Source organism: Balaenoptera borealis, assembly GCF_965194805.1.
Source record: "Balaenoptera borealis genome assembly, chromosome: 20".
Classification (NCBI taxonomy): Eukaryota; Metazoa; Chordata; class Mammalia; order Artiodactyla; family Balaenopteridae; genus Balaenoptera; species Balaenoptera borealis.
The window spans coordinates 9,928,653-9,955,017 of NC_138879.1; the positions used below are offsets into that span (position 1 = coordinate 9,928,653).

Sequence of the window (26,365 nt, forward strand, 5' to 3'; positions counted from 1 at the left end):
TGGAGAACTACCTAATCTTGAAGGCATGAAATACATAAGAAAAAACTCTATTTGGCAAGATGGTTTTTGACTAACACCCAGGACATTCAGAAAGGGGCAGGTATGAACCCTAAGATTCCACAGACTGAACTATTTATCATTGTAACCCAAACCAATAAAAGCCACTTAACTCGCAATTTCTCCCCTAAAGGAAACATTTTGTATTGGGCCAGAAGACAATATATTGGTTGAGAGATCTTCAATCTTTAAGACAAAGACTAAAGAAAGGTAAATAAGCGACTCTACAAATGGTCAAAATCTGACCCAAATCCCAATCAGAATATATGTTTTCCCCATGCTTAAAATATCAGAGTGAGAAAAACGTAAATCAGCTGATTTAACAGAGGCCTTAAAGAAGGAGTTAATCTCAGGTAAATAAATAAAGAAACCATCATCTCACTTGAACAGCCAGGTCATAATACACAAATATACAAAAGAAATTTTTTTTAACCTAGCTAGTAATCAACAGATATAATGAGGTGCTATTTGTAACCATTAAATTAGTTTAAAAAAAAAAAGCTTTCATATGCTAATCCTCACCGGTGGCACATTTGCAGTGATACTGGAACACATACCCCCATATGGGGCTAAGAACAGGGTAGAATGATACAGCCCTTTTGGAAAGCAAATTGGCACCAGGCATCAAGAATTCTCAAAATGTTTATATCCTCTGACATGTTAATGTCACCCCTGGAAATCTACCCTAAAGACCACAAAATGTATAATTATGGTAACCTTATGTTCCAGATTTTCTAAGAAAGCCCTGACTTCATGTAATTGTATTCTTTTCAATTAACGCAAATCACTAAGAGTGGAACTACCCTGGAAACAATGAAAGTCATCAATATCATAGAAAAATGAAGAAAACTGGTTTGGCACAGGGTCAATCAGAAAAGTGTTCTAGTTTCTGTTTGGGATGGAGGGTTGAAGACAAAAATTCAAGCTCAATGAATGTTAACTTTTGCCACATGGAACCTGCTTCAATCTGTTATTCCCTCAACAGTTGCTGAGCTGCTTCTATTGGGTACCGGGCCCCAGGCTTGTTCTGGAGGCACAAACACGAAACAGCAAATCTCTCTAGACGCCACGGGTTCCCACGCACCATCCTGCGGCAGCGCGCATGCGTGTCACTGCCCACGCCTCACTTTAATCTTCTGAGAACGGCAGGTGTGCCTGGTTAAGATCAACTTCTCCACTCTCTCAAGAGAGGCTTATTTCTTAAAGACCTCTTCTCCCTCGTGCTGCAGGATAGGGATCAGCCTGAAGCTAATAAAAGCCGAGAGGAGTTAAGATCTGTGTTTGAGAAGTAAAAGCCTTGAACGGCACGCTGAGTTCAACGATCTTAAGAACCCACGCTCAGAAATTTGATTATTTTGTCAGAGTCATCACCACTAACATTTCCGATGTTACTACTAGACGGACCCTGCCCATCTCTACCTCGCGACCTGTCCTAAGAGAGAGGCAGGCAAACACACAGGCAACCTCTGGAGCAGCAATTCCCGGAGTCAGAGCCGTCTGAGAACCGGATTCAAGCTAAAGACTCTCCAAAAATGCACATTCACAAAAACTCTCACATACACTCTCAGAGGGGCCTGAAAGCCCACTGAGGGGCAGATTGCAGGTTAAAAATGTCTGCTCAAGTTCAGAGGTCACAAAGAGGAACAGAGTCACTGAGTCTTTTCTTGGGCAGGGAGCCCTATGAAGGCAAAAATACCTCTTCCTTTTGCAAATGAGAATTGTGACATCCAGGAAGTACAGTCATCTAATAAGAAGGTAAAATGACCGGAAAAAAAAAACCTCCCAATTATTTCACAGTGTTTAGAAAGAAGCTGCCGGGGGATAAAGACCAGCCAGCCACAAGCATTATGAACATCTTTCTTAAAGTGTCAATTAAGCATTTAGAAAATCACTAATTCCACAGTTTTCCAAAAAAAAGAATAAGCTTTAAAATGACTTTTATCGTTCCCACCCCCCACCCCACATAGGTCTTCAGAGTACAGTTTATCATACCACATGTGCAGTCTGAACCACGCTGCACTGGTCTAGTGAGTTAAGACCCTCCAAATAAACAATTCAGGATCACAGGGAGTATACAGGAGAAAGGGCTGACGAACTCAGTGGTGTGGTCTCTGGGTCCGTACAGGGCACCAAAGAGTATGCAGTCAAGAAAGGCCTTCTGGTGAGTTTTCGAAATTCTCTTTCATTGAACAGAGAAACTCTAAGACTAATTCTCTTTCTTTAGCTTATTATAAATGAGCTATGTTTCAAAGGTTTTTTATACCAAGGTGGTAGCTTGGAAATCATAACCCATTTCCCCAAAGATACAACGTGAAAAACAGTTCTAGTGTCCCAGGCTGACCCATGAACCACCAGTGGTGGTTCTGAGGGAACCCCTGGACCTGGCATTCTATGTGCTTTATGAGGCCGTAGCACGCACTTCCTTTTGAAATGTGGAATCTGAACAGTTGTCTTATCTTTTGAGGTAAATTCTCTGTAAAACCTAGGAAAGAAATGGACAGTTCTGGAGACTAAGGCAAACCTTAAAGAACTGGGAGCCTTATTCTTCGTATGATCATCTTGAGCTATTAGGTACTTTTTGTGTGGTAAACCCTATGGGTAGGGAATCTTCTTTAAGTCAACATTTCTGGTTCCTCCAAAATACAAAGAACATGATTTTTTTAAATTGCATAAAGAGAAAGAAAGGAAGAACTTCTTCCTCATCTTTACGTGTGGTCAGCAGAATAACGGACCCCAGAGATGTCCCTGTCCCAATCCCAGAACCTGCGAACGTGTTACCCCTACATGGCAAAAGGGGGATTACCACTGCAGAATTAAGGTTGCTGATCCTCATCCATATCCAGGTGGGTCCAATGGAATCACAGGGTCCTAACTAGAAGAGGCAGAGGTCAGAGAGAAATGAGAAGATGCTACCTGCTGGCTTTGAAGATGGAAGGTGGCCACCAGCCAAGGAATGTGGGCAGCCTTTAGAAGCTGGAAAAGGTAAGGAAACGGACGTTCCCTTAGGACCTCCAGAAAGGAACACAGACCCGTAAACACCTTGATTTTAGCTCAGTGAGAGCAAATCTGGACTTCTGACCTCCAGAACTAGAAGATAATAAATGTATGTTCTTTTGAGCCACCAAGCTTGTGCTAACCTGTCACAGCCACCAAAGGAAACAAATACCCCCTGCTTCCATTCACCCCGTCCAAGCACAAATTCACGCCACTGGTGGCAAAGCAGTCATTGTGTTAAAAGCAACCAGACCAACAGCTTCCTGCCTCGCCCGGTGGGTAAGAACACCAGAAGAGGGCACAAGAAAGCCTGGCAGAACACTGGGATCTGCGAGAGATTAAACAGCAAGAGAAGGCACAGCAGCAGGCAAAGCTGGAGAAGACTTCTCCTGGGTGGGCAGAAAGACAGAAGCCTGCAGGAGCCAAAAAACCCTTCGGGACCAGCCAGGAGGTGATTTTTTTTCAATCACAGAAGAAAAGCACACACTACTTTTACTTGGAAGGTTAACAAGGGGACATCTGATGGGTAGCCATCCCTCACATGCTCTGGACTTCAGGCCACGAGTGGTGGCCCTTCCCCTGTCTGCCACTCAGGGTTGTGGGTCATTAACCCACCTTTTCTGCGGTCAGTGGTTCCTCAATGACTTACTCGTAAATAAACAGAAAACCATAACAACATGCTTCACCCGTCTCATTTTAACATACTCCATAACAAAGCTTGCTCCCTCAGAACTTAAGAAACAAACACCACCTATGTCAATTAGTCAATAAAGCAGGATTCGGTTCCCTTTAGCCACACAGGTATTTTTAACTGTGCTCTCTGTACTCAGCTACCAAACCACGGAAGTTCACCACTTGTTCTATCTGCCATTCTTTCATCTCTCAGGAATAAAACGTTAAATTAACTAAAGCATTTCACAGAGCCGTCTAAAACTCCGGCGATCTGAAGCTATTTGAGGGAGGAATGCCCTTCCGATGGCCAAGAGTTCCCAGCATAAGATTAGCTGGTGGAGGATTTGGAAACTGGTAGTTTTGTCAAGTTTTCCCTGTCTGTGTGATGTGATGACTATGCCGCGTCTCTGTGCACAGATGAGAAAGCAAACTTGCGTTTCTCCGCGCCCCTCGGGCTTCACCCGCAGGCGTTTTGGACCAGCAGCCCGTTCACACGGAACGGCGGGCAGCGATCGTCAACCCGGGCCTTGGAGTGGCCACTGGCCGACGTCCTGGTCCCGATGGCACCCCCTGGTCGCAGCCTGTCCACTTCGGGTTCGCTGCCTGTGTTTTCTCATTTTCGTTTCTGAACAAAGACATGGACCCGGGCACACAACTTGCCAACACCGAAGGGGCCGGAAACTACGGAGAATGCCCGGGGGGAACTTGAGCGTTCGCGGGGGCCCGCGGCGGGGCTGTGGGGCGACCGGGCCTGCGCCGGACAGAGGCCCGCGACCCCCGCCCGAGACCCTGGCCCCGAATTCGCGGCCCCGAGACACTCTCCTCGCGAAACCCGCCCGAGACCCCGGCCTCGAGACCCTCGCGCCGGAGACCCCCGCCCCGGAGACCCAGGCCCTGAGACCCCAGTCCTATGAACCCGGCCCCAGAGACCCGAGCCCGGCGACCCCCGGCGCCGACCCCGGAGACCTGGGCACTCCGACGCCGACCCCTCAGCGCCCCTCAGCCTTCAGCCTCCGGGCCCCGGGTGACCCCTGCCCTGCGGAGGTCCCCACCCGGCCCGGCCGCCCTAGGCTCGCGTCCGGCACCACCGTCCCCGGGAAACGCGAGCCGCCAGAGGCGCGGCAGGGCGCCGGGCCGGAGAAGGGAGGAAGCGAGGGAGAGGGCGTCCGCCGGCCGGGCCGCGGGCCGTACTGACCGTAGCTGTCGTCCTCGTCCATGGTGCCGGCGCCGGGCTCCGCGCCGGGCTCGCCGCTCGCCCCTGGACCCGTAGCTCCTGGCCCTGCTCGCCCAGCGCGTCTCGGAGCCCCGCCCCCGGCCCCGCGCCCGCCACCCGCCCCTTGCCTCCCGCGGGGCGCCCCGCCCGCCGCCTGCGCGCCCCGCCCGCCGCCTACGCGCGCGCACACACACACACCCCAGCACGCGGCCGCCTCCCGGCCCGCGCCTGCGCACGCGCGCCCGGCCAGGCCCGCGGCCCCGCCCTCGCCGCCCGCGCGCCCACCCTTCGGGCTGCGTCCTGTAGCCTGCCCGCGCCTGCGTACGCGCTCCCGCCCAGGCCCCGCCCCTCCGGCTGGCCCCTCGACCCGAGGCCCCGCCTCATACCACGCCCCAGCCCGAGGCCCCGCCCCGGCCGCCTCCAGGGGCGCAGCGGGTTTAGGATTTCTCAAGGGCGGCACAGGCCCGGGGTATACAGCACGGAGCCTGGCGGCCCACAAAGGCCCAAGGTCGTGTCCGGCCACTGAAGGGCAGGGTGGTCCTCGCTGACGTCAACCTCGCAGGTCCGGCCCTCCCCAGACTGCCAGAGACGGCCGGTCCTCGGTCAGAGACCAGAGAATTTGAATTCATTATTTCTGAGGTCTGAACCTTAGCACCGTGAATGTCATGAGCTCACTGCCTTTATACTTCCTTTTATTTGTCCTCTGAATTTACCCAGATCAAATTTCAAAGAGAGGCACCTCATCTCCCAGCATTTCAGGATTTTGGTGACCTTGATTCCTGGGCCTCTTACATGTTTTATTTGCCTGCCCTGGGCGGACCAATCCCCTCCCACTGGTAAACTGAGCTGCCCTTCGGGGAGCGTGAGCAGTAGCTCTTCACCCGGAGGTGGGCACCTCCCCAATTTTTAATTTAGAAAAATCAAGGAAAATGCCACTTTTTCCAGCCACTTCTGGATGCGTATGCTCTTTCTTGGTTTGGTGCTACCCATAAAAATGATAACTGCCTCAGTTCGAAGGAATCTCTGGATCACACATCACACAGGGATGGTCCAAGACCCTCCTGGGGGGTCATAACCCTGGACACCTAGCCAACGTGCTGTACCCAGGGGCTGCTGGAGGAGAGCTCAGCCCAAGGACCTGGCAATGTCCCTGGCAATGTCTCCATCAGGGGGAGTTGTGACCCTCCTCAGCAGCCTGTTTCCTTAAGAGTGAGCCCTAAAATATGCCTCCCAAGAGACAAGAAAGAAAAGTAATTTCCCCTCATGGAAAAGGGATAAATGAATGATGAAACTCTAGGCTTTCTTTCCAGATCTGCTTCCTATTAGCCTTGTGACCTGGGCAAACAGCTCAATGCCCTGAACCTGTTTCCCACCCACACAATGGAGCCTCTGCCTGTAAAATCCAGGCTTCTACCCAATATTGATCTCTGAAGTGACAGATCTGTCGTTGTCTTCCTCTTGACTTCTGCACATGGATGGATGGATGCATGGATTTCAATATATCACCCTAAGGGATCCTAATCTTTACATTCCATCAGGGTGCAGCTCTGGCCCACCCTTCCGGTGGCTAAGAAAATTGTACATTCACAAACATCCCTCTTACTCCACTGAGCTGTCTGACCCAGCCTTTGGTGGAGAAGCTTGATGTCTCCAGAAAGTCTTAGAAGATGGTCTCCATTTCCTTAGGCAGGTGTTTCTTTCGAATAGTTCCAGAAATTAGACACTTCCCTTGTATAGATTGTTATCTTACTCCTAAAATGTTGATTCTGGTGGACCTAGCAGTTTAATCTTCACTGATTTCACCTAACTCTTGCTCAATGACCAAAACGTGGGAAGAAAAGCAATTGAGGCCACAGGTTAATTCTCACTATGATCTGAACTCCCAAACCCAGTACCTTTGGATGGGAAGGAATACGGGTGTGAATGCTAATCACTTCAATTAGCCTGGTACTTAACTGTTTACAAATTCCCTTAACTTACATTGTTTCGTTACAACAGTGTTTTCCAATGGCAGGTCCTGACTCTGAATGGATGAAAAACCAATCACCATTGGATGAAGAGAAGATAGAATAAGATAGAATCAGTGTCCATCACATACCGTAAGGATAATGTTTGTTTTGGTTGTAGATGAATGCACTGGGTAGGGACATAAAATGTACTTGACTGCAGGTCACTGTCAAAGACCCTCTGTTAGTTCACATTCCTGGCTCGGGGGCTTCGTTGAACTGTTATCTCCATGCCGCAGATTTGGAAACTGAGGCCCACAGAGGTCACAGTGTAGAATGGGAGCCACCAGGTCAGCTTCACTTGCTACTTGTGTCCTCAGCCCCTGGAGCATAGCGAGACCTCAAAGGGAGAGCCAGAGGCAGGGAGCAGAGGAGCTGAGAGGGCACTGGCCGTGGGTCTGGAATCTGCTGGTTTGCTGCTTCCCCCCAGACCTCTTCCCCCACGTCAAGAACTTTGAAAATGGGTCAGGGACTTCCCTGGCGGTCCAGTGGTTAAGACTTCGCCTTCCAATGCAGGGGGTGCGGGTTTGATCCCTGGTCGGGGAGCTAAGATCCCACATGCCTTGTGGCCAAAAAACCAAAACATAAAACAGAAGCAGTATTGTAACAAATTCAATAAAGACTCTTAAAAAATTGTCCACATCAAAAAAAAAAAAAATTGAAAAGGAAAAGAAAATGGGTCGGGGCTCCCTGCCGGCCTCTCACTGTGGTCTGTTGCTTTTAGTGGTTGATCCGCCTGACAACTTTTTTTTTTTAAGTTAGTGCCTCCCTTCTGTCATCCTTGCCTTACATAATAATTTCAAAAATTAGAATGACGAAGGAAGGTTTTTGAGCAGAGGTAACCCAAAATATATTTTTTTCCTGTGCTTATACTGTGATGTTTAAAACTTTTTCAGACACAGTATTCAAAAAGGGACAGGTTAAGGGACAGGTTACTGGGTCCTGTCCCTTTCATACAAGGGAGCACCCACAGGCTTTTAAAAGATTGAGGCTGATTTCCGCATTTACCGACGTGAGACGATTCCCAAGCTGTATGAAGTGGAAAAAGCAAGGACAGAACAGGGGTATATAGTATATTTCCATTTCTAACAAAAATACATCGACATGTGATGTACATTTACATTGTACGTTCAGCCATTTGACAAATATTTGTCGGGGGCAGGGCGCAGTGCTGTGCCATGTGCTGTTCAAGATGCTGAGGACACAGCAGCGAAGGGAGAAGCTGGAAAGCCATGCCCTCTTGGGACTCCCAAACTAGTGGGCAAGCGTGGACTGTGGCTATCAGGGCACACAGGAGACTGGGGGCCTCCCTGCCTCTGGGAGGAGAGCCAGCTGCCAGGGAAACAGGAGTGGGAGACTCTTCATTAAATACCCTTCAATACTCAAAGGGGTTGAATTGTGAACCCAAAAACCTAACCTCCAGTACCTGTGAATTGTGATCTTATTTGGAAATAAGGTCTCTGCAGATGTAATCAGGTTAAGATGAGATCACTAGGCTGGCCCAAATCCAATAACTGGTGTCCTTCTAAGAAGAGGCGATTAGGACATAGAGACACAAAGAGAAGGCCATGTGAAGATGGAGGCAGACACTGGAGAGGCCAAGCAATGCCTGGGTCACCAGAAGCTGGAAGAGGCAAAGAAGGATTCTTCAGAGAGAGTGCAGCCCTGCCAGTACCTTGATTTCAGACCTCCGGCCTCCAGACTGTGAGAGAACAAATTTCTGTTGTTTTAAGCCCCCCAGCCCGTGGGACTTTGTTACAGCAGCCCTGGGAAATACACAGCTTTTAAATTAAACACAATATGCCTGTATTACCTATTTTATTTTATTTATTTATTTTTTTACTGAAGTATAGTTGATTTACAATGTTGTGTTAGTTTTGGGTGTACAGCAGATTTCAGTTATATATATATATATATATATGTATATATTCTTTTTCATATTCTTTTCCATTATGGTTTATTATAGGATATTGAATATAGTTCCCTGTGATATACAGTGAGTCCTTGTTGTTTATCTATTTTATATATAGTGGTGTGTATCTGCTAATCCCAAAACTCCTAATTTATCCCTCCCCCAAGCCCTTTGCCCTTTGTTAACCGTAAGTTTGTTTTCTATGCCTGTGAGTCTTTTTCTGTTTTGTAAATAAGTTCATCTGTGTGATATTTTAGATTCTACGTATAAGTGATATCATATGATATTATTACCTATTTTAAATTAATGTTTTAAATAAGAATTTTAGAGGAGGCTTAGATATAAGATACCATGGTGAGGGACTTTACTATTACCTTTCTGTTCTTCCTTGTGTCCATATTTCATCTGGTTCCTTTTTCTAAAACAAATGATTCTATTTCCTCGCCTTTCTCTTCTCCCATCAAGATGAGTGAGACAGCAGGGGGCCAAGTGGGCAGTGCAAGCTGGAGGGTCTCGTGAGAAAGGGGAGGACGGTGTCCCCTCCCTGCATGAGCAATGACACCCCTCCACGTGCAAAAGGAACAACTCGCACCACCACCCCGCACGTGCTGAAGGAACACCGTCTGCTGAGGCCAACAGAACCACAGGAAGCACCACGTCCTAAGGCCTCCCCTCCATATAGAATTATAAATGGCTACCCGACGAGCCACTACTCAGAGCTCCGCCAAGGCCAGGGCCAGGGAGGGGGGGACAGTTACCTCAGATAACACCTGCTTCACAGAAGAGGAATGGGCTCAGCTGGGCCTGCCAGCCTCACCCTCCAACTGCTATGTGAACACTCCATTCTCCCTGAGACCAAGGTGAGAGGCTGACGAGGCTGGGCAGCGGCGCTTCCGGAAGCCAGCCTCTGAGCCCTCCCCATGCAGGTTTAGACAGGTGTCCTCAGTAACACAAGACAGGGCCTGGGGGCAGCCCCCGCCAGCCCCGCCAGCCCCGCCAGCCTCTCCAGCCCGCACTCGGGAGGGAGGTGGTGCTGGGGAAGGAAGGGCGCTTGCAGAGATGCAAACCGAGCGGCTCACACGGGGCCGGGGCCGAGGCTGGGGCATTGTCTTGCTTTGAAAACCCCCAGATTTTATTCTGCTAAAGCTTGCAGTTTCTTCTGTGTGTGAATGGCCCTTGAAATCTGTTTGTAATGGATCTTGATTGTGTCCAGCTGTCACAAACGGTTCCCCTGCCGCCCGGCAGACAGCTGGCCACGTGCCACACCGTCCAGGCTTTCACTTCAAATAGAGGAGCTAATGCTCCAGTTCCCGCCAGACCTGCCAAAATATTTGCACTTGTGCAAAAAACAAAGGTGGGGGGGACGGGGGGTGGGGGGCAGGGGCTCAGAGACAGAAGCGTCGGGAGGACGGCGCAAGGAGGCCTCTGGGCCAAGGACATCAGCGGAGGTGGGCTGGCTGCGTTCTGAGGGGAGTCCAGGGGCACGGTCACCAATCACACTCCTGTCGGGCTTACCCCTTCCACCAAGACTTCCTGGGGGCCTGGAATTCGGGACCCACCGAAGGCAACACCCACCGGTCTCTGCCAAGGGGAAGTGTCTAGCCGAGGCCATGTAAGGCAGAAAACAGCAGAGCAGTACACGTAAGAAGGGAGAATAAAGTACATGAACCACGGATCATTTCTATTACTGTAAGAGCAAAAAACCACATCAAGGTGCATTTTAACAGTCCCAACGGTTAGCGCGGGATGATGAAGGCTGACACATCCTTTCAACAACACAGCTGTGACAGGTGCTGGGAAACCTGAGGACAGGAATGATTTGATTAGGGCTTCTTGTCTTGAAGGACTGTCCTAGGGGCCAGGAAGGCAGACCAGGAAGCAGGTCCACTGGAGGTTGGAGAACTGGTTAGAAGACAATTCGAGTCCAAGAGAAAAGTGGTGGCGACTCAAGCTGAGAGCCAGGCGGTGGGGACGGGAAAGAGAGGACTTTCCGGCAGCCAGGTGGAAAGATCAGAATTCTGTCACTGATGCGTGGGAGTAACGTGAAGGAGGTGCCAAGCGTGGCGGGCACGTTTCTGGCTTTGGCATCAGGGTGGATGGTGGGCCCCCAGCCATGGGAGGGACACAGGAGGAGCAGGACACAGGTAAGAGGAGGGCAGACAAAACAATGAACTCTGTCTGGGCCACAGATTTGCCAGTAGGATATCCAGGAAAAGATGTTCCTCGGGCTATATTGATTAGACAATGGGGCATATTGATTGGAGTGGATTGATTCTGGCTACATCTAAGTATCCAGGGCTCACCAGATCCAACAGATTTAACACTGAAGGGACAGAAAAAGAAGAGCTCTTCAGGGAGACGGGGGTGAATAGTGTCCAATCCTGAAAAGAAGTTGTGGCAAAGGCTCATCAGATTTGGGAATCGGGTCACTGAGTGGAGTGATGCGGGCAGAAAGCAGACTAAGGACCTCCACTGAGTGGAGAAGGAAGCAGAGGGCAAATCGAAGCTTAGGTGAGGGAGAGGGTGGCTGGGAGGGGACACGGAAACAATGGCCCTTTTTTAGGATGGCTGACACTTGAACATGTTCATGAGAGAAGGAAGCGGGAAGAGCGAGACACAGGAGGCAGATGGGATAATCACTGAGGCGAGGTCCCCAAGGGGTGGAAGAGGTCGGTCTGGAGAGCACATTGAGGTCCCCACAGGGGGTCCTACAGACCATCCCATGTAAGAACCATTAGATCAGAGCTGTGAGTGTGGTCCCCACCCAGCAGCGGGTTCAGCATCCCCTAGGAACATGCTAGAAATGCAAATTCTCAGACCTCACCCCAGACCTGCTGAATCAGAATGTCGGGGGATGGGGCCCAGCAACCTGTGTTTTAACAACCCCCTGGTGATTCTGACCCTCTCTCAAACCCGGGACTAGCACAGCAGTTCTCAACGCTGGCCGCCCGGTAGAATCACTCGGGAAGGGTTTGCCCAAGGCTCACTCTCGAGATTCTCATTTCCTTCACATTTGTATTAAATTAGTATTAACTAACTCTCCCAGGTGATTCTGGGCTCCGTGAGTGTTGGAACCGCTAGGTTAGAGGGAGAACAGACCACATGGAGAGGGAGAGAAGTTGCTTATGGTTTTGGTTTCCTCGTGTTTCGCTGTTTATTTCGGAGTGGGAGGCAACTCTTGCAGTGGGATGAAAATCATTTGCCAAGAGTAAGGGGCACACAGGTGGTGGGAGGGCACAAATGTGCAACAGCCACTCATGGGATGGGAGAGAGGGGCCCCCTGAGACAACCTAATGAAGCATGGCAACCAGCTTTGGGCAGCTGGATGGTCCTCCCTGACGGTACCAGCCGGTCCTGATGCAGGAGTGGGGAAGGAAGGAGCACGATGCAGCTGGGCTAAGCAGAGTCTGTGCAGCAGGGGCTCCTCCAGGCACGAGCGTGGGCTAAAGGGAGGAGCCAGTGCAGGTGACCGGCCATGAGGCCCCGAAGGCAAAGGGAGAACCACACCGCTGAGCTCCCACCAGGTGTCCCATGACACATCCTCAAGCTGCCTGGGATTACCAGAACCTAGTTTCACCTAGGTCCCATCTACATGGAGGCTGTCCACGCTACCAGGCTGGGCAGGACTTGTACCCTGGCCTTCCTCACTCCATCGTACCAGCCAGCCTTTCACTGCTCACTCCTGACTCCTGAGGTCGGCCGGGCTTCTAATGGATGTTCACCTGGTTCCCCAGGTGTCCTGCACTTTTTAATCGGGAGACTCCATGCTCCCTGGTCACCTCCTTCTCACACCTGTGGTTCTCCCCATTCTGTTCTGATAACGCAGGCTTGGCTGCATCACAGCCTTGGAATCTGTCACCCACCTGCCTCTCTGGTACAACGTGCCCTACCACTCAACTGACTTCCCAAGCCAGAGGTCTTCCCCCAACCCTGAACCTTCCACCTTATCTGTTACCTTTGCTCTTGATTCCACCTCCAAATACCCAAGTGGCCCCACCTCTTCTGTTACTACCATGTCATAGTTCCAGACATGAGCACTTCTTGGCCAGCCTGTTGGACTGGTCATCTTCACCTGTCTTCTCCACCCCCGCCCCTGGCCTGCACGCACACTGCCATCAGCCTTGGGTGTGTAAAGAGCGAATCAGACCTTGTAGACCCTTGCTGACGACACCGCAGACACTCACTGTAACCCGAAAGACACACAAAGAAAGGCTGGCATCAAAGGTTCCTACCGAAATTATCAATGGAGAAGCATCCTGTGCTTTTGACTTGTCACCTGACAGGGTCGTTCAAGTGAGCGCCACCAGCTGGAGCCTACTCACCTGTCAACCCTCCATTCACAGCCTCCCCTCGTCCCCGAGGCCACACCAGGCAGAGCTGGCACGCCCTCCTCCTGGTTCCCACTGGAGCCGGCAGCTCTGTGCTTGAGACCACGGGCTGCCAGTGGGAAACTTGGCCTTATTCATCTTCTACACACCCTGAACCATGTTGCTACTGTTGGGAAACAGTAACAACATGGAAAAGCTATGGTCTTGCTTGTATGACCCCTGTGCCCAGATTTGTAGTGGATCAACTCCAGCTGCCTCCCAGCCTGTGATGCAGAACCTTTGGACACAAGTTTGGCTGGTGAGACAGGCCCATGAACTGCATCAGTCACCCCAAACTCTCTCCCATCTGCCGAGCACCCCCTCTGGTTTGGGTCCAGATGTCTCACCTCACCTGTTCTTACTCTGCTGTCCTCATTTTGAGCTGTCTGGCCACCACCCGCCCCCGGCCCCCGCCGCAGTGACTGGAATAGAGTCCCGGTGTCAGAGGGGCATGTTTGGGTGGGGCACTGTGGGGTGTCACTGAAGAGAAGGAAGGGGTAAGGAGCCGCGGGACTTGGGCACCAGAACCCACTCAACGGAAACCTGCCTTCGCCTGGGACTACACTAGCTCCTGTCACCCACTCACAGGCACTGCTCCTGCCACCTGTAACCTCCCGATCACGGAGCACTCTGCAGGGACCTGTGCCCCCTCCTGGCCTTACCCCGCTTCCAGGACATGTGCTATCAGCCAGACCCTGCCCCTCCTGCTCCTGTCAAGCCTGACAAGAGCAGCGATGTCCACGTGAGTCCGAATTACATTCTGTATCAACACTGAATTCCAGTCCGCACAGGAAACGAGTTTTCCTCAACACGGCCTCCAGCATGTGGCTGAAGCAGCAGCTGGGCGTGCCCGCTTGGGTCAGGGGAGACTGAACGGGCACTGACCACGTCCCCGTGCCCTACCCACCGCTGCGCACAAGCCAGGCTCAGGAGGGGGTCCCCAAACCAGAAGCCTGGGTCGTCCCTGCCAACCGTGAGGAAAACTCAGTTTAGCAAAACCTATGATTTCTCCCTCATCTTTCCCTGCAGAAATCCAACCATTTGGTTCAAAAAATTTTCAAACAAACCTCAGTGGAATGATACTGTTTCCAAGTATCAATCTGGTGCTCACTGAAAATCACCCTCAAAGCTCAGGGAGTCACTTCAAAGGATTTCTTCCTTCTTAAATTCAAATAAATGTATGTATTAAGACATTCCAATAAACCTCTTTATTCCCCCTTTATGCTTAACAAAGACCTGTTCTAAGCTTTGCTGCACAGACTGCTAAAGGCACCTGGCTCCCACTCACAGACAGGTGACCAGAAAGTGCCTGAGGCCAACCTCACATGCGAACTGGGACAGCAGACTGGGGTCAGGGTGAACCTTTTAAAAGTCAAAGGGAAAAAAAAAACAAAGACACAGGCAGGACTCACAAAAACTCGTTGTTTTATTGCACCAAGATCTTGGCAACACCTGGGGCCCCTCAGCCCCTGGAGCGGAGGTGCAGGTCACGTGCCGTGGGCTCGACGCGCACACGGGGCCGAGGTGTGAGCAGGGCCCCAGCCAAGGGTCAGGGAGTGAGAGGGCCGAGGACCACTGGGAGGGGTGACTCCCCAAACACGAAGTTAAATTAGACCCATGTTCTAAGTCAACAAAGTCTAAGACCGCCACTATAGAAGCTTTAGTTCTTTATACACGTACACCTAGGATCTGGACTCGATTTCTGGGCCTATCCTTTCCCTCCCAGTTTGGCCGATGATTCTCCGTGGGATGGGAGGACTTGTCTACTTAACAGCGATACTTAAACGCTGCAGGGTCAGGCCAGTGCTCACCCCTGCCCAGGAGAAAACGGGTACGTTTTCCTCAGGAAAAGGCTTTATAATTATATAATGGAGAAAGGAAGAGACTTGTTTGGAGAAGAGGGAGAGAGAGAAAGGAGATCAATTCTGTGCTAGCAAACAACTGAATTTTTCTTTTTTCAGCTACAGAACATGATAAAAATATGGTCGGGGAAATAGTTCACGCAGGAATGGATGTCAACATCTCAAGAGAGAAAAAAACCCTGCCCACGGAGGCACCTGCCTTCCCTCCTGAGATGACAAATGACAGAGCCACAGGGCACTGGGGTAGGCCCCTCAGCTTTGAGCAAGGTGTGGTTGACATGCAGGAATCAGTCCTCTGAAAAAGACCAAAAGGCTCCTGGGCCAGTCCAGGCAGAGCCCGGTTCCCATCTGCTGGGACCAGAGCAGCCCCAGCGCAGGCCACTGGTATTATTCTCCCCAACTGTTTAAAGAGAAATACAAAAACAGGAAGAAAAAAACATAAAGAACGACCCACATGAAAAAATTAACATAGCTCCCCGTATAAAAAATGTAACGCTTTTTCGATACCACCAGGATCCCCCAGGCCCCAGAACAAGCCGCAGAGCAAAGGGCAAGGCTCCGTGAGGAAGAAAGTGGGGGCCAGACAAGTGCATCGGGCCTCAGGCCGAGGAGACCACTCGAAGGACAGGACCAGGCATTGGTCCACGCCCACACGAAGTGATACCAAGAGGAGAGGAAGCGTGGACATGCGCTGAGGGATAATCTTCAGATTTACTTCCATACCTTCTACCACTGGGACATGCATCCTTTTTCTGGACAGTACCACCTCACTGAGGATTTCCCATATTTATTAAATTATAAGTTCGCAGGCACAGCTTGAACAAGATAAAAAAGTGATTGTGATCTTCTCGAGTAATACAATCATCTAAATTCAAAAAGCACTCACAAAATTGAGCAAACGAAGCCAGTATTTGCATATTAGGGAGAGGAAACATATTGCTGATGGAAGCCACAGGCCTGGTGAAAAATAAATGTTTTATATCAAGTAGTAAAATAAACGGAGAATCTACCCCAAGACCACCACCTCAGTAAGGACCCCCGGGTTACTGCAGCTGCAAGGGAGGGTCCAGCAAAGCCACCTCGGAACAAGTAGCAGCCTGAGAAGCAGATGTGTCGGCACACCTTTTCGGCCCCCAACCTGCCCCACTACAGCCACCTGCTCTCCAGAGAGGATCTAGAGTTTCTTGCAAGAGAGAGATGCACTGGCAGGGCTGCCCGCCCCGCAATTCCACAAAAGGGAGAGGCAGCGGCGTGGGGCCGGCCCGGGGCGCCGCCGACTCTCTGAGGCTGGACAGGTAAGGCATACAGAGCCCCCACCTGAGGAAGCGGGAGGCGCAGGATGAGTTGGCAGCGCCAGCCGCCAGGAGTGGGGGACGGAGGGCCCGTCGAGAAGGGCAACTGGCTGCATGCCGTCATCTCTGGAGCTCGAGGTCACACTGGGAAGGCGCAGCCGCCGTCCTCCCCGCTGTCCCCCACAGACCCAGGCCAGATGCCGCCGGCCAGCAGCACAGGGCGCTCAGGCCCATCCCGGGTCCCCGTTGCTGTGCTGCCCCCTGCTCTAAGAGTCCCCGTGTCCGTCACAGTGCATGTTGTGTCACCAGAGGTCCTGATCCACAGAAGCCCGGGGCCTCTGCGGGCCGTCCCCCATGGCAGGCCTGGAGCCGACAGAGCCAGCAAGTCCTCAGCAAGTGGCTCTTCAGTCCAGATAGACGGTCCCCGGGAAGGGACCGCGTCTCTGGAGGCTGTGAGGCAAAGAACATCATTCTTGAGGGAGAGAAACGAGACCCTAGGAGTCCCACCACCAGCCCTGGAGAGCGTGTCCCACACAGGCAACGACACTGACACGAGATGGAGCCTGGAAACAGCCTGGTCCTCAATCTGCGAGTGACCGGTGTGTGCACACCACACTCCACGCCGTACACACCACAGCCCATGCACGACTGCGCACACACACACACACGCACAAACTGACCCATCTTGACAGCTGCAAATTCAGCGGCGATAGCTGAGACTGGAAGCCTTAGCTGGATGAGTCACAGACCAAAAGTTCCGTCTACTCTGAAGTTTCTGGAAGGCGTTGAAGTTTCTTTTCTTCTCTCTCTTGAATTTTTTCAATTTCTTTTCCTATGTCAAGAATCACTGTGTCACAATTCCCAAACAGGGCTCCCCCGGGTCCCGGTGGCTCCTTTCCAAGTGCTTACTACGTGCCAGCACGAGTCTCAACGTGCGACCTAAACGAACAGATTTACTCTCCACGTGACCCACGGAAGGTGTCCCCATGACCCCCACTTCGCTGATGGAGGAGCAGGAGCAACTGGAGGACAGAGGCTTCCTGAACCCGGGCAGCATGGCTCCAGTCTCGCCCTCGGCCACTCTGCAAGGCTGCTGCCCCTTCAAACAGCCCTGAAAGTCCAAGTCCTCCCCAGCGCCCCCCGAGCTGAGCTACTCCGCGGCGCTCCGCCCCCGCCAGGCGCCACCACACATCATACCTTCCCTCGGTCGAACTCTTCGTCCCAGTCGTCAATGACTGTGGCCATGCAGGCCAGCCTGCTGTCCTGAATGGCGTCCTGACTGACAGCTGACACCTCGCCGTCCCACGTCAAAACTGCAAGACAGACACTGGCATTGCGACCTGTGTGGGTCCCCAGCTGCCCTGTGGATTTACTTCAAGGGTGAAGTTTACAAACTAGGCTGGTCTACTCCTAATTATTCAAAAAGTTTTGAGTGCCACCTTTTGGTGAAAATGGATACACAGAGAAGGAAAAGGGGAGGAACAGAGTGGTCTCCGGTGTGTAGGCCAGTCAGTGATCCCATCACTTAAAAGCAAACACTGTTAACCCCAAATATTTAGTTCTTTTTAAGCCCATGCCCTCATCTGAGAAACAAAGATCTTGCGTTCTTTCTCAGAGTCCGAATTAGAAAAATAACGTTCTAAATAAAAACTTACAGCATGAGTGCTGGATGAGTTTTTCGGTCTGTTGCCTACCCCGACTCTGGGATTCTAACGCTCTCCCTGGCTGCCCTGCCCTGCCCAAACGTGCCCACCCTGCCCTCTCCCCGGCTCCCAGAGCCCAGGGGGAAGCTGCTCTGGATCCCCACCGCAGACAAAACCCGCCTGCAGGGTTCTTGATCTGCATGCAATGGCAGCAGGGTCAGAGAGGGTACAACAGACATGTACATTCCTCTTCCCGTCTTCGGAGCCAAGCAATTCCTAGGCACAAGGCTCAACACAGGAGGTCTGTTTCAGGCCTCCCTACCTCCTCATAAGCCAACTGCAGAAGACAGAAGTCAAGTCTCAAAACCAGTACCTCTTCTCCCGTAAGCTTTATCAGATGAATATTTGAGCAATTCCTGGACCACATCGGATTCTCTCTCTCTGTCCCAGGATACAAGAGGAGCCTGTCCCAGCCCTGCAATCAGAATAACATTTACATACATTAAAAATAAACCACCAAGGAAACGCTCGCACACCTTTTACTTACAACAGAATTGCAGAACTTACTAATGACAAATTCTTTAAAGAATGTGTAAAAGCAAGCTCTTCCTGCCTGCCTGCCTGCCTGTGACAAGGGAGTTAACGATTATTCTTTCTCAAGAGAAGAGGTTATTGGTCCAAATCAACTCTGCAAAAGATGAAAACCTGAACACCGAAAACAAAGCAAAAAACCTACAGGCAGCAGTGAGCCCTCGGTCTGAAGCAGCAAGGGAGGGGAGCTCCCACTGGAGGCTCCTCGCCTGCAGGGAAGGGGCAGAAACCCGGAGCAGCGCGCACTGGAGGGACAAGGTGCCGCCGCCACCACCACCGCCACCGCAGCAGCAGGGCAGCTCCCACCTCCCTGCCCCCAGGGAGCCTGGCCAGCAAGGACATCTGCACAGACAGCACTGACCGCCCCTCATCAGGGCTCTAGAAATGACGTCTGAGCTGCTCCTGGCCTCTGCCCAGTCCCCCTAACCTCCCACAACTGTCAGAATAGACTCACCTCCCTAAACACAAGCCTGACCTCATCTCTCTGGTCCGCCAATTTGGCAATGACCTGGTGCCCTTCAGGCTCAGTGCTCTGAGCAGGACAGCGTCCACTGTCTGCCCCCAGCCTGTCCCCCGCACGCCCTCTCCAGCCGCTCCTCAGCACAGCTCGGGCCCGGTGGTCACGCGGAGCCACCTGCAACCCGGGCTCTGGCCTCTTTAGGGTCACAAATGCCCGCCCCCATTTTGGGACCATGAGCAAACCCACGGGGCGCTGGGCGTCCCTGCAGCCCCAGCACCTGCCCGCCGCGCACTTCCTGCTCTGCGCTGGGCAGAGAGCCTTGGGGCCTGGCAGCACCTCCCGCTTGGCTGACGTGCTCACGAAGTGACCCCGTCTGACGACAGCCGGTCTCTGCAGCCTTTTCTCCAATGACACACGGGCTGCCTGAAGTGGCCATTCCTCACTGCCTAGCAGTTAGTGCTTTTGCCGTGTAATTAATGGAATTCCGTGTTTATTCATGAATTCGTTTCTCCGGAGTTTGAAAAACTACAAACCCATCCCCGGGAACCAGTGTGCCCCCAAAGCACAAACAGCAGACCCCAGACGATCCACCACCTGGGGGCCCCTTCCTGAAGTGCTGAGGACCTTCTCTCCCCTCATTTAACAGACACATTCCACCAGGAGAGCCTGGTGAAACGAGCCAGCCCACTAAGGAAAAGAGAAAACGAAACATGAACGAGGCGCTTGGTGGAGGCCTCAGCCTGGGCACGGCCAAAGCACACAGAACCCCAACAGCAAAAGGCCACACGATCTTCAGGAAGGCCGGCTACAAAGAGAGGCAGAGGGAGGTGAGCTTCTGAACCCAATGCTGCAAGTTCAACTGGCAAAGAAAAACGCCAGGCTGGGCAGCCCAGGAGTAATTCCAGTGGGAAGGTTTAGACGGGAACAGCCCTGAACCAGAAGAAACCCTGCGCTCACAGAACGTGTAAAGTTTACATGTACCCCATCTTTTCCTACGGGGTAGTTCGGGCTGAACAATCTGCCAGGTGAGGAGGCCCAAGTGGGCAGACAGCTGGCACGAGGGCAGAGGTAAGAGGTCTTCCAGCGGGCCCCTCCCAATGTACCGCACCTGCCTCTAGACGCACAGGGCAGGCTGGCTCCCACCCCCTGCTCCCCTGGCGTCCCCTCCCGGCCCAGTGCACACCTGTGGGGCCTCCGGGAGCCTGGCCATTCACAGCTGTCCCTGGCCTGCTCCCAGGGACTACAGAGCCCCTCTGGCCCTCAGGCTCATTCTCTTCTACTTCCTGCTGTGACTCCTGCTTCCTTTTTTTCTTTTTCTTTTTCCTTGGTGATGCTGCAATGGTCTCTGGCTGGACGACATCTGAAGAAGAGAAGCTCCTAGGAAGTCAGAGTTGACAGTCAGCTCCTAGCAAACTGAGGCCCAGATACCCCGTGAACTTTGGTGCATGTGCCTCAGCCCCGCAGAAGAGCCCCAGGAGACTCCACCTGAACCTGACCAGGACCTGCCCACGGCCACAGTCCAGAAAAGCACACAAGTGCGTTTTTAATCCGAGGCAAGTCCTACAAAGTGGACGACAGGACCCCAGTGCAGCCCGGCCCGGGTCACGTGACCTCCCAGCACCTACGGGGCTGGCCAGGTCCAGAATGCTGTTTCCACTCACCACCCGCCTGGGACACCTGACAATACAGTCACGTCCCAGAGGGCCGGGCAGCGCCTGTATTTCCAGACAGCACCCACTGGGAGTGGACTGTGTGTGAGCGGCGGTGCAGGGCTCCTTGCTCTCACCCATGCCAAGGTGGGTCCTGGCGGAGGCAGTCTTCTCCGCCAAGGCCCTCAGCTCCCTTCCTCCTCCTCTTCCTGCGGCTCACGCGGTGGCCGTCGCTCCCGCATCCCACGGGCCAGCCGTTCCCCGGCTGCTGTCCGCCCTCTTCCTCCGGTCTGCCCACCGACGGCTCCGCCCGACCCTCCTTCCTGTGCGCAGGGCTCCAGGGCGGCCCTGCCGTGCGCCCCGCCTGCAGAGGGGAGGCGTCCGTGTCCCCCGTGTGCTTCCTCTTCCTCCTCCTCCTCTTCCTAGGAGGCCCTGGAGGGGCCGCCACAGCCGTGCAGGTCTCTGAGCCCTGGCCCTGGGTCTCTCCCACGCGGGTCTTCTTCCTCTTCTTACAGAGACCCTGGGGGGGCTCGCTGGCCTCTGGCAGCTGGTGTGAGGGGGACCGGAAGCCCCCGTTGACCTGAGGCAGGGGCGCAGAGGCGGGCGAGTGGCTCTGTGGGTCTGATGTCCGGAGAGGCGGGGGGCTACTGGACAGTGACAGGGCATGGGGGCCAAGGGGGGGCTTCAGATGGCTGGATGGTCTGGGAGCAGGTGACACAGCCCTGTAGGGACAGTCAGGTAGTGAGGACAGGCTGAGCTCTCCCTGCCTGCCCTCCCTCAGCCCCTTCCCTCTCAGGTCAGGATTTTATAAGACTTTCGCCTGTAAATCTCAGATATATGTACATTTCAGCGAACATTAGAAAATACACGCTAACAAATTCAAATCTTAAGATCAAAGTTAATAAAAATCGTTACATATCTCTTAGTTTCTTGTCACCAAGCAGTTCAAAGTACTTTTGCAAACCCTAATGTTTCAGATTCTCAATACAAATGTGTTGGGAGGAAACCTCCACTAAGCAATAAATGTCCAGCCTCCGCAAGTATCAGGTGTCTGAGCACAGGCGGTGAGTCTTGTAAGAAAGGCGGCTATAAGCCTACGCATCTTCCACTATTACCCTTCGAGGATTTTCCTCTGAAACTTGGGGTTCAGGAAAATCAGGGAAATGACTTTCCAGTCAGATGATACAGCACGACAAGTAAAGGGCAGGATTTAGAGCAAATCAAGTGAGACTCTGGGATCTCCTCCTGCCAGCTATGCGACCTTGGAAAGGTCAACTTTCCACTCTGGGCCACAATTTTCTCATCTGTGAATGAGTGACATAATACCCGTCTCCAAGGGTTGTTAATTAAACAGGACTATCTCAACATCGTCTAAACTAGAACAAACTCTGATGGCAACATACAAACTGCACTACTACTCTGCGTTTTCTGGAATTAAAAAAAAAGTGATATGTCAAAGAAACAAAGAAAAAATACCCAATAAATGTCTCGGACATTTAAGGATCTAGCACGTGCAAAATCCCCGTGCCAGGACTGAGAGCGGGAGGGGGGCTGGACGAAGGGAACAGCGGGGCCCCGAACGAGGAAGGCAGGGAGGGCACGTCGGCGCCGCGGCAACGCCAAGTCCGCCCAAACCACTCCATGGCCTCGCCCCATCTTCCTTCCTTCCTTCCTCCCTCCCTCCCCAGCTGCCAAAGGCCTTGATAGCCCCTCAGCCCTCAAACAAGCCGTTTATCGGTAATTCTGGCCCTTTGGCCCTGGACTCACAAAGGAACACGAGCATCCCTGTACGGAGCGGGCCAGGAGGCGACAGCCCAAACCTCCGGAGGGGCATCTCCGCAGGAGCCTGAAAAGCTCCCAAAGAACCTCGCCTCCTGCAGCAGCCTCCGCAGCGCACGGGGGGCACCTGAGCCCACTCGGGAGGCCCTCAGGGCCAGGGTGACAGACCCCACCCCACCCGAGATAAGCCAGGGAGCGCGGCTGGGAGACACAACCAGCGCACAGGACCCTGAGCTCACGCAGGGTCTGTTCAAACGCCCCCCCTCTCTTCCACTTCAGGGTCCCGTCACGGGGCTGGGGGGCCATAGGCAGATCAGCTCACAGCACACCCATCACCACGAGCACGTGGCAGACGATGGAAGATGAAGACAGAGTAAAAAAGCCAGGGCCTGAGAGACCAAGCCGCCTCTGCCCTGCCGAAGCCCCTTCGGCAGGAGGACAGAGGAGACACCGGGCAGACCTGTGTGCTGTCCCCACGGGGGAGGAGCGGCCGCCCCGCTTACCGGATTGTACTGACAGGCCAGGTGGAGGCGACGACGGGGTGAGTGGGTTTCCGGGGGGAGGTGAGGTCGGAGGATGGAGAGAGGGGAGGTGGACGGAGGTCATTGCCGGTTGCCCTCCGCAGGGTGCTGGCCTGCAGTTATTGACATAAATAAAAACTTGGTGCTCTAAAAAAGGTTGCCGTGAGTGAAGAGAAAAAGTAAAAATAAAATAAAAATAAAATAAAAAATAAAAGAGCCCAGAAAGAAGGATGAGAGGACAGAAGAACAAAAAAGGGGGCGTGAGGGGTGAGAGAATGGTAGAAGAAGAATCAGAAGTGTTTTTGGTTAGAAACAAAAAGGAAAAAACGAAGGAAGTTTAAACAAAAATCTCAGTACGACAATTATATCACGGAGCTTCGAGGTGCACACAGAGGTGCCAGCCAGCCCGTGTCCCGTGCGTCCCCGTGCTCAGAGCTCCCTGCCGGGGACCATTCCCCAAAGCTCCCTTAGGACATCTGTCCACAGATGGAGACAGAGGATGGCTGTGTGGCCCTGACCCTCCATTGGCCACCGGCCTCACCCAATGACAGAGATGCCACAACCTGCCCAAGCCTGGACAGCCCTCCGCCACCTAGGGAAGCCCAACGTCTCGGCTCCTCAGGTGGCCAAATGCCCCTGTGCTGCCGTCCCACCTCCCAAACTAAAATCGAATCCGCTCCTCAAGCCTGACACCCTCCCACACACCCACCTTCCTGGCAGAAAGGGCCAGCTTTTTGGCCGGCGGAGGAGACATGGCGTTGGCAGCCTCGGGGGCGGTGCTGCTCAGGTCGGGGCACTTGGCCTTCACCAGCTCGGCGTCCTCTCGGGCCGGCAGCACCTTGGCGGGGCCGGCAGAGTGGGTTCCCTGAGAATCGCTAAGAGGGGCGGCTCCACTCTGGGGGGCCTGGGGGCGCCTGGAGGGGCCACCGACAGCAGGGTGCTCAGGGCTGGAGCCCCTCCTCTCGGCGGCGGGGCCCTCATCACCCACCTTGGGCCCGAGCCCGTTGGCGGTCCTGGCGGCCGGGGGCCGAGGTGAGGTAGAGAGGGTGGCCCTGCCGTCCCAGGAGCTGGGCCTGCGGCCCTCACACCTGCTGCCGCCTGGCTCGCCAGTGCCGGGGGTCCCCGGGGAGGTTTTGAGCGGTGGGGAGAAGTGCTGCAGGGGAGCTGGTTTCTTGACTTTCTTTCCAGGCTCATCCAGAACGGTTGGCGCGTGGGTAGGTGTTTTGCAGAGTTTGGGGGAAGGGGACCCCAGGGGTGGCTTGGGAGGAGTGTATCCATTCTGAGACTTCAGGCCCGACACAGAGCCATTCCTGGCAACGGGCACCCCGAGCTCTTCAGGGGTCTGAGGCTTCTTCATTGTCACAGGGTCTGGTCTCTAAAGGGGAGCAAAGCAGAGGAGGCGGTCAAAGCCGGAGGGAGCATAGCCAGCTGGCTGGGCCCCCACAGGGAGGCAGCAGGCAGGGGCTCTGAGGAGCAACTCTAGACAAATTATTTATATGGACACACGATACAGATACTGCTATTCTTTTCAGCATCTTTTGAGTTGTGCATGTATGGGTGTGCCTCTTTATAATTAACTTTACTATGAAAGCAATACATTTTCATCAAGATTTGAGAAATACTAAAAAGTATAAAGGGAAAACATTTACCAAGTTCCATCACCTAAACATAACCCTCCATTAATAGGCTGGTGTCTTCTCCCTTTGGTCTTTTCTTCTGACACAGGTGCACAGGAGCATCTCAGTTTCACCATATGCCATTATCACCTTCATACTCTGGCCCATCAACAAAGGTCTTTAATGTTTGACTAGCGACCATCTCATTGCATGAAGAGTTTATCAACTAGACTGGCTCCAGGTCTCCTTGACATACCACTAAGGTGCTAAGTGCCCCATCCTTCTCCACAGCACCATTACAACTGGGTCTACGCCACTCACTCACCGAAATGCTCCCCGAGGCCTGCGTCGGTGCTGTTTACCATGACACGCCACCTCCACCCCCAACCAGGTCAGGGTCTTAGAGACTATGTGCTGAAGGAATGGTCAAAAGACTGAATCTTCTTCTGTACTTAGTACTCCACGCTAATTTTTTAGAAATGGAATTACTAGGCTGTTAATATTTTCATAAATTAGGATGCATACTGCCACACTGCATTTACTGTACTCTTGCCGGCCACAATTTTTTCCCAAAATACTTGCTAATTTGATACTATTTTGAATCACTTAAACATCCATATCCTCTGCACAGGCAACAGAGTGATTTTAAGTCACTTAGATCATTATTTCTTTATTAGCATTCTTCCTAAAAGGAATACATCTTCCCACTGCGCTGCAAAACCTGTTCACTTGTTGAGCATTTAAGTACATGGAACTTATACAATGTTACTTAGAGTAAAATAACTTTTGTGCAGCTGCAGTGTATTTCGAAAGTTATTTTCATGATGAAAACACGCAGGGTCAGCGAAGAGGCCTTGCGGTGGCCTGACCAGGGGGTGGGGGGGTGGGGGCCGGGCTCGCCCTCAGGCACCCCCATGCCCGTCGCTGTTCCTCTGGGCAGCACCCGAGGCTTACGGCTTTCCTGCTCTGGCCACAGTGACCATCACCTTTGCAACCAGGTCATGGCTTGTCATTGCTATGTCAACTCCAATACTTCTATTTCAGCTTCTGTTTTCTTTAATGTTGGAAAGGAAACAGATTTGCGTAAATGACTAAAACCCCTGTAGACATGTGAAGGCCCTGGCAGCCTGCGTTTGGATTTGATCTTCAGACTGAAGGGAAAGGATCACAGAAATAGTCAAAAGAGAGGGCCGTTCTATTTTTGAATTATGAATTATGTTATAAGGAAACTGCTATTATCTTGTTAATAAAACTGAGTTCTTTACTTTTTTTAGTACAAAATTTCAAATACATACAAAAATAACTTCAAGGGTATTCCTTAATTGTTAACACTTCACCACATTAGTTTTCTTGCTCTCTCCCCTTCTGTATATATATGTGTATATGTATGTACATATATATTTTCCTAACTATAGGAGTTAAATTTTAGACACGACGTCCTTTTACCTCCATATACACCCACGAGTATTCCTAAAAACAAAGGACATTCTCTTAGCATAACTGGAATATAATTATCAAAATCAGAGAATTAACACTGGTACAAACTACTCACATTTTTAGTATTAAAATGTGGGGATAAAATATTTTTTTCCCAGATGCTTAAGGCCAGAGGTTTGCTCGGGGAACCTGTCACTGCACTTCTGCATAGCAGCTGCTCTAAGGCGGGGACACACTGGGAGCTCTAAGTCTTGATTTGCTGAGTCAGGTTTTCTCATCACTTGTCCCCTCTTC

General features: G+C 52.3%; 2 protein-coding genes across 5 annotated transcripts in view; both read right to left on the reverse strand.

Moving 5' to 3' along the window:
• CYTH1 (cytohesin 1) overlaps window positions 1–5,034 on the reverse strand; it is a 79,963-nt gene extending 74,929 nt beyond the window's left edge. The window contains exon 1 of the mRNA XM_082372779.1: window positions 4,919–5,034. Coding sequence (XP_082228905.1) covers window positions 4,919–4,940 — 22 coding nt within the window. The 5' untranslated portion in view covers window positions 4,941–5,034. The remainder of the gene's footprint in view (window positions 1–4,918) is intronic.
• A 9,595-nt stretch (window positions 5,035–14,629) lies between these two features.
• The window catches only part of USP36 (ubiquitin specific peptidase 36), a 35,836-nt gene continuing 24,100 nt past the window's right edge, over window positions 14,630–26,365 (reverse strand). For 3 of the 4 annotated variants that reach the window (XM_082371560.1, XM_082371558.1, XM_082371559.1), the window contains 8 exons: window positions 23,728–24,393; window positions 23,001–23,131; window positions 20,856–21,440; window positions 20,253–20,446; window positions 18,392–18,493; window positions 17,573–17,688; window positions 17,056–17,207; window positions 14,630–16,825 (listed from right to left, as the gene is read on the reverse strand). In XM_082371560.1, the coding sequence (XP_082227686.1) occupies window positions 17,076–17,207; window positions 17,573–17,688; window positions 18,392–18,493; window positions 20,253–20,446; window positions 20,856–21,440; window positions 23,001–23,131; window positions 23,728–24,393 (1,926 nt within the window). In that variant the 3' untranslated portion in view covers window positions 14,630–16,825; window positions 17,056–17,075. The remainder of the gene's footprint in view (window positions 16,826–17,055; window positions 17,208–17,572; window positions 17,689–18,391; window positions 18,494–20,252; window positions 20,447–20,855; window positions 21,441–23,000; window positions 23,132–23,727; window positions 24,394–26,365) is intronic. The other variant, XM_082371561.1, reaches the window with a different exon arrangement.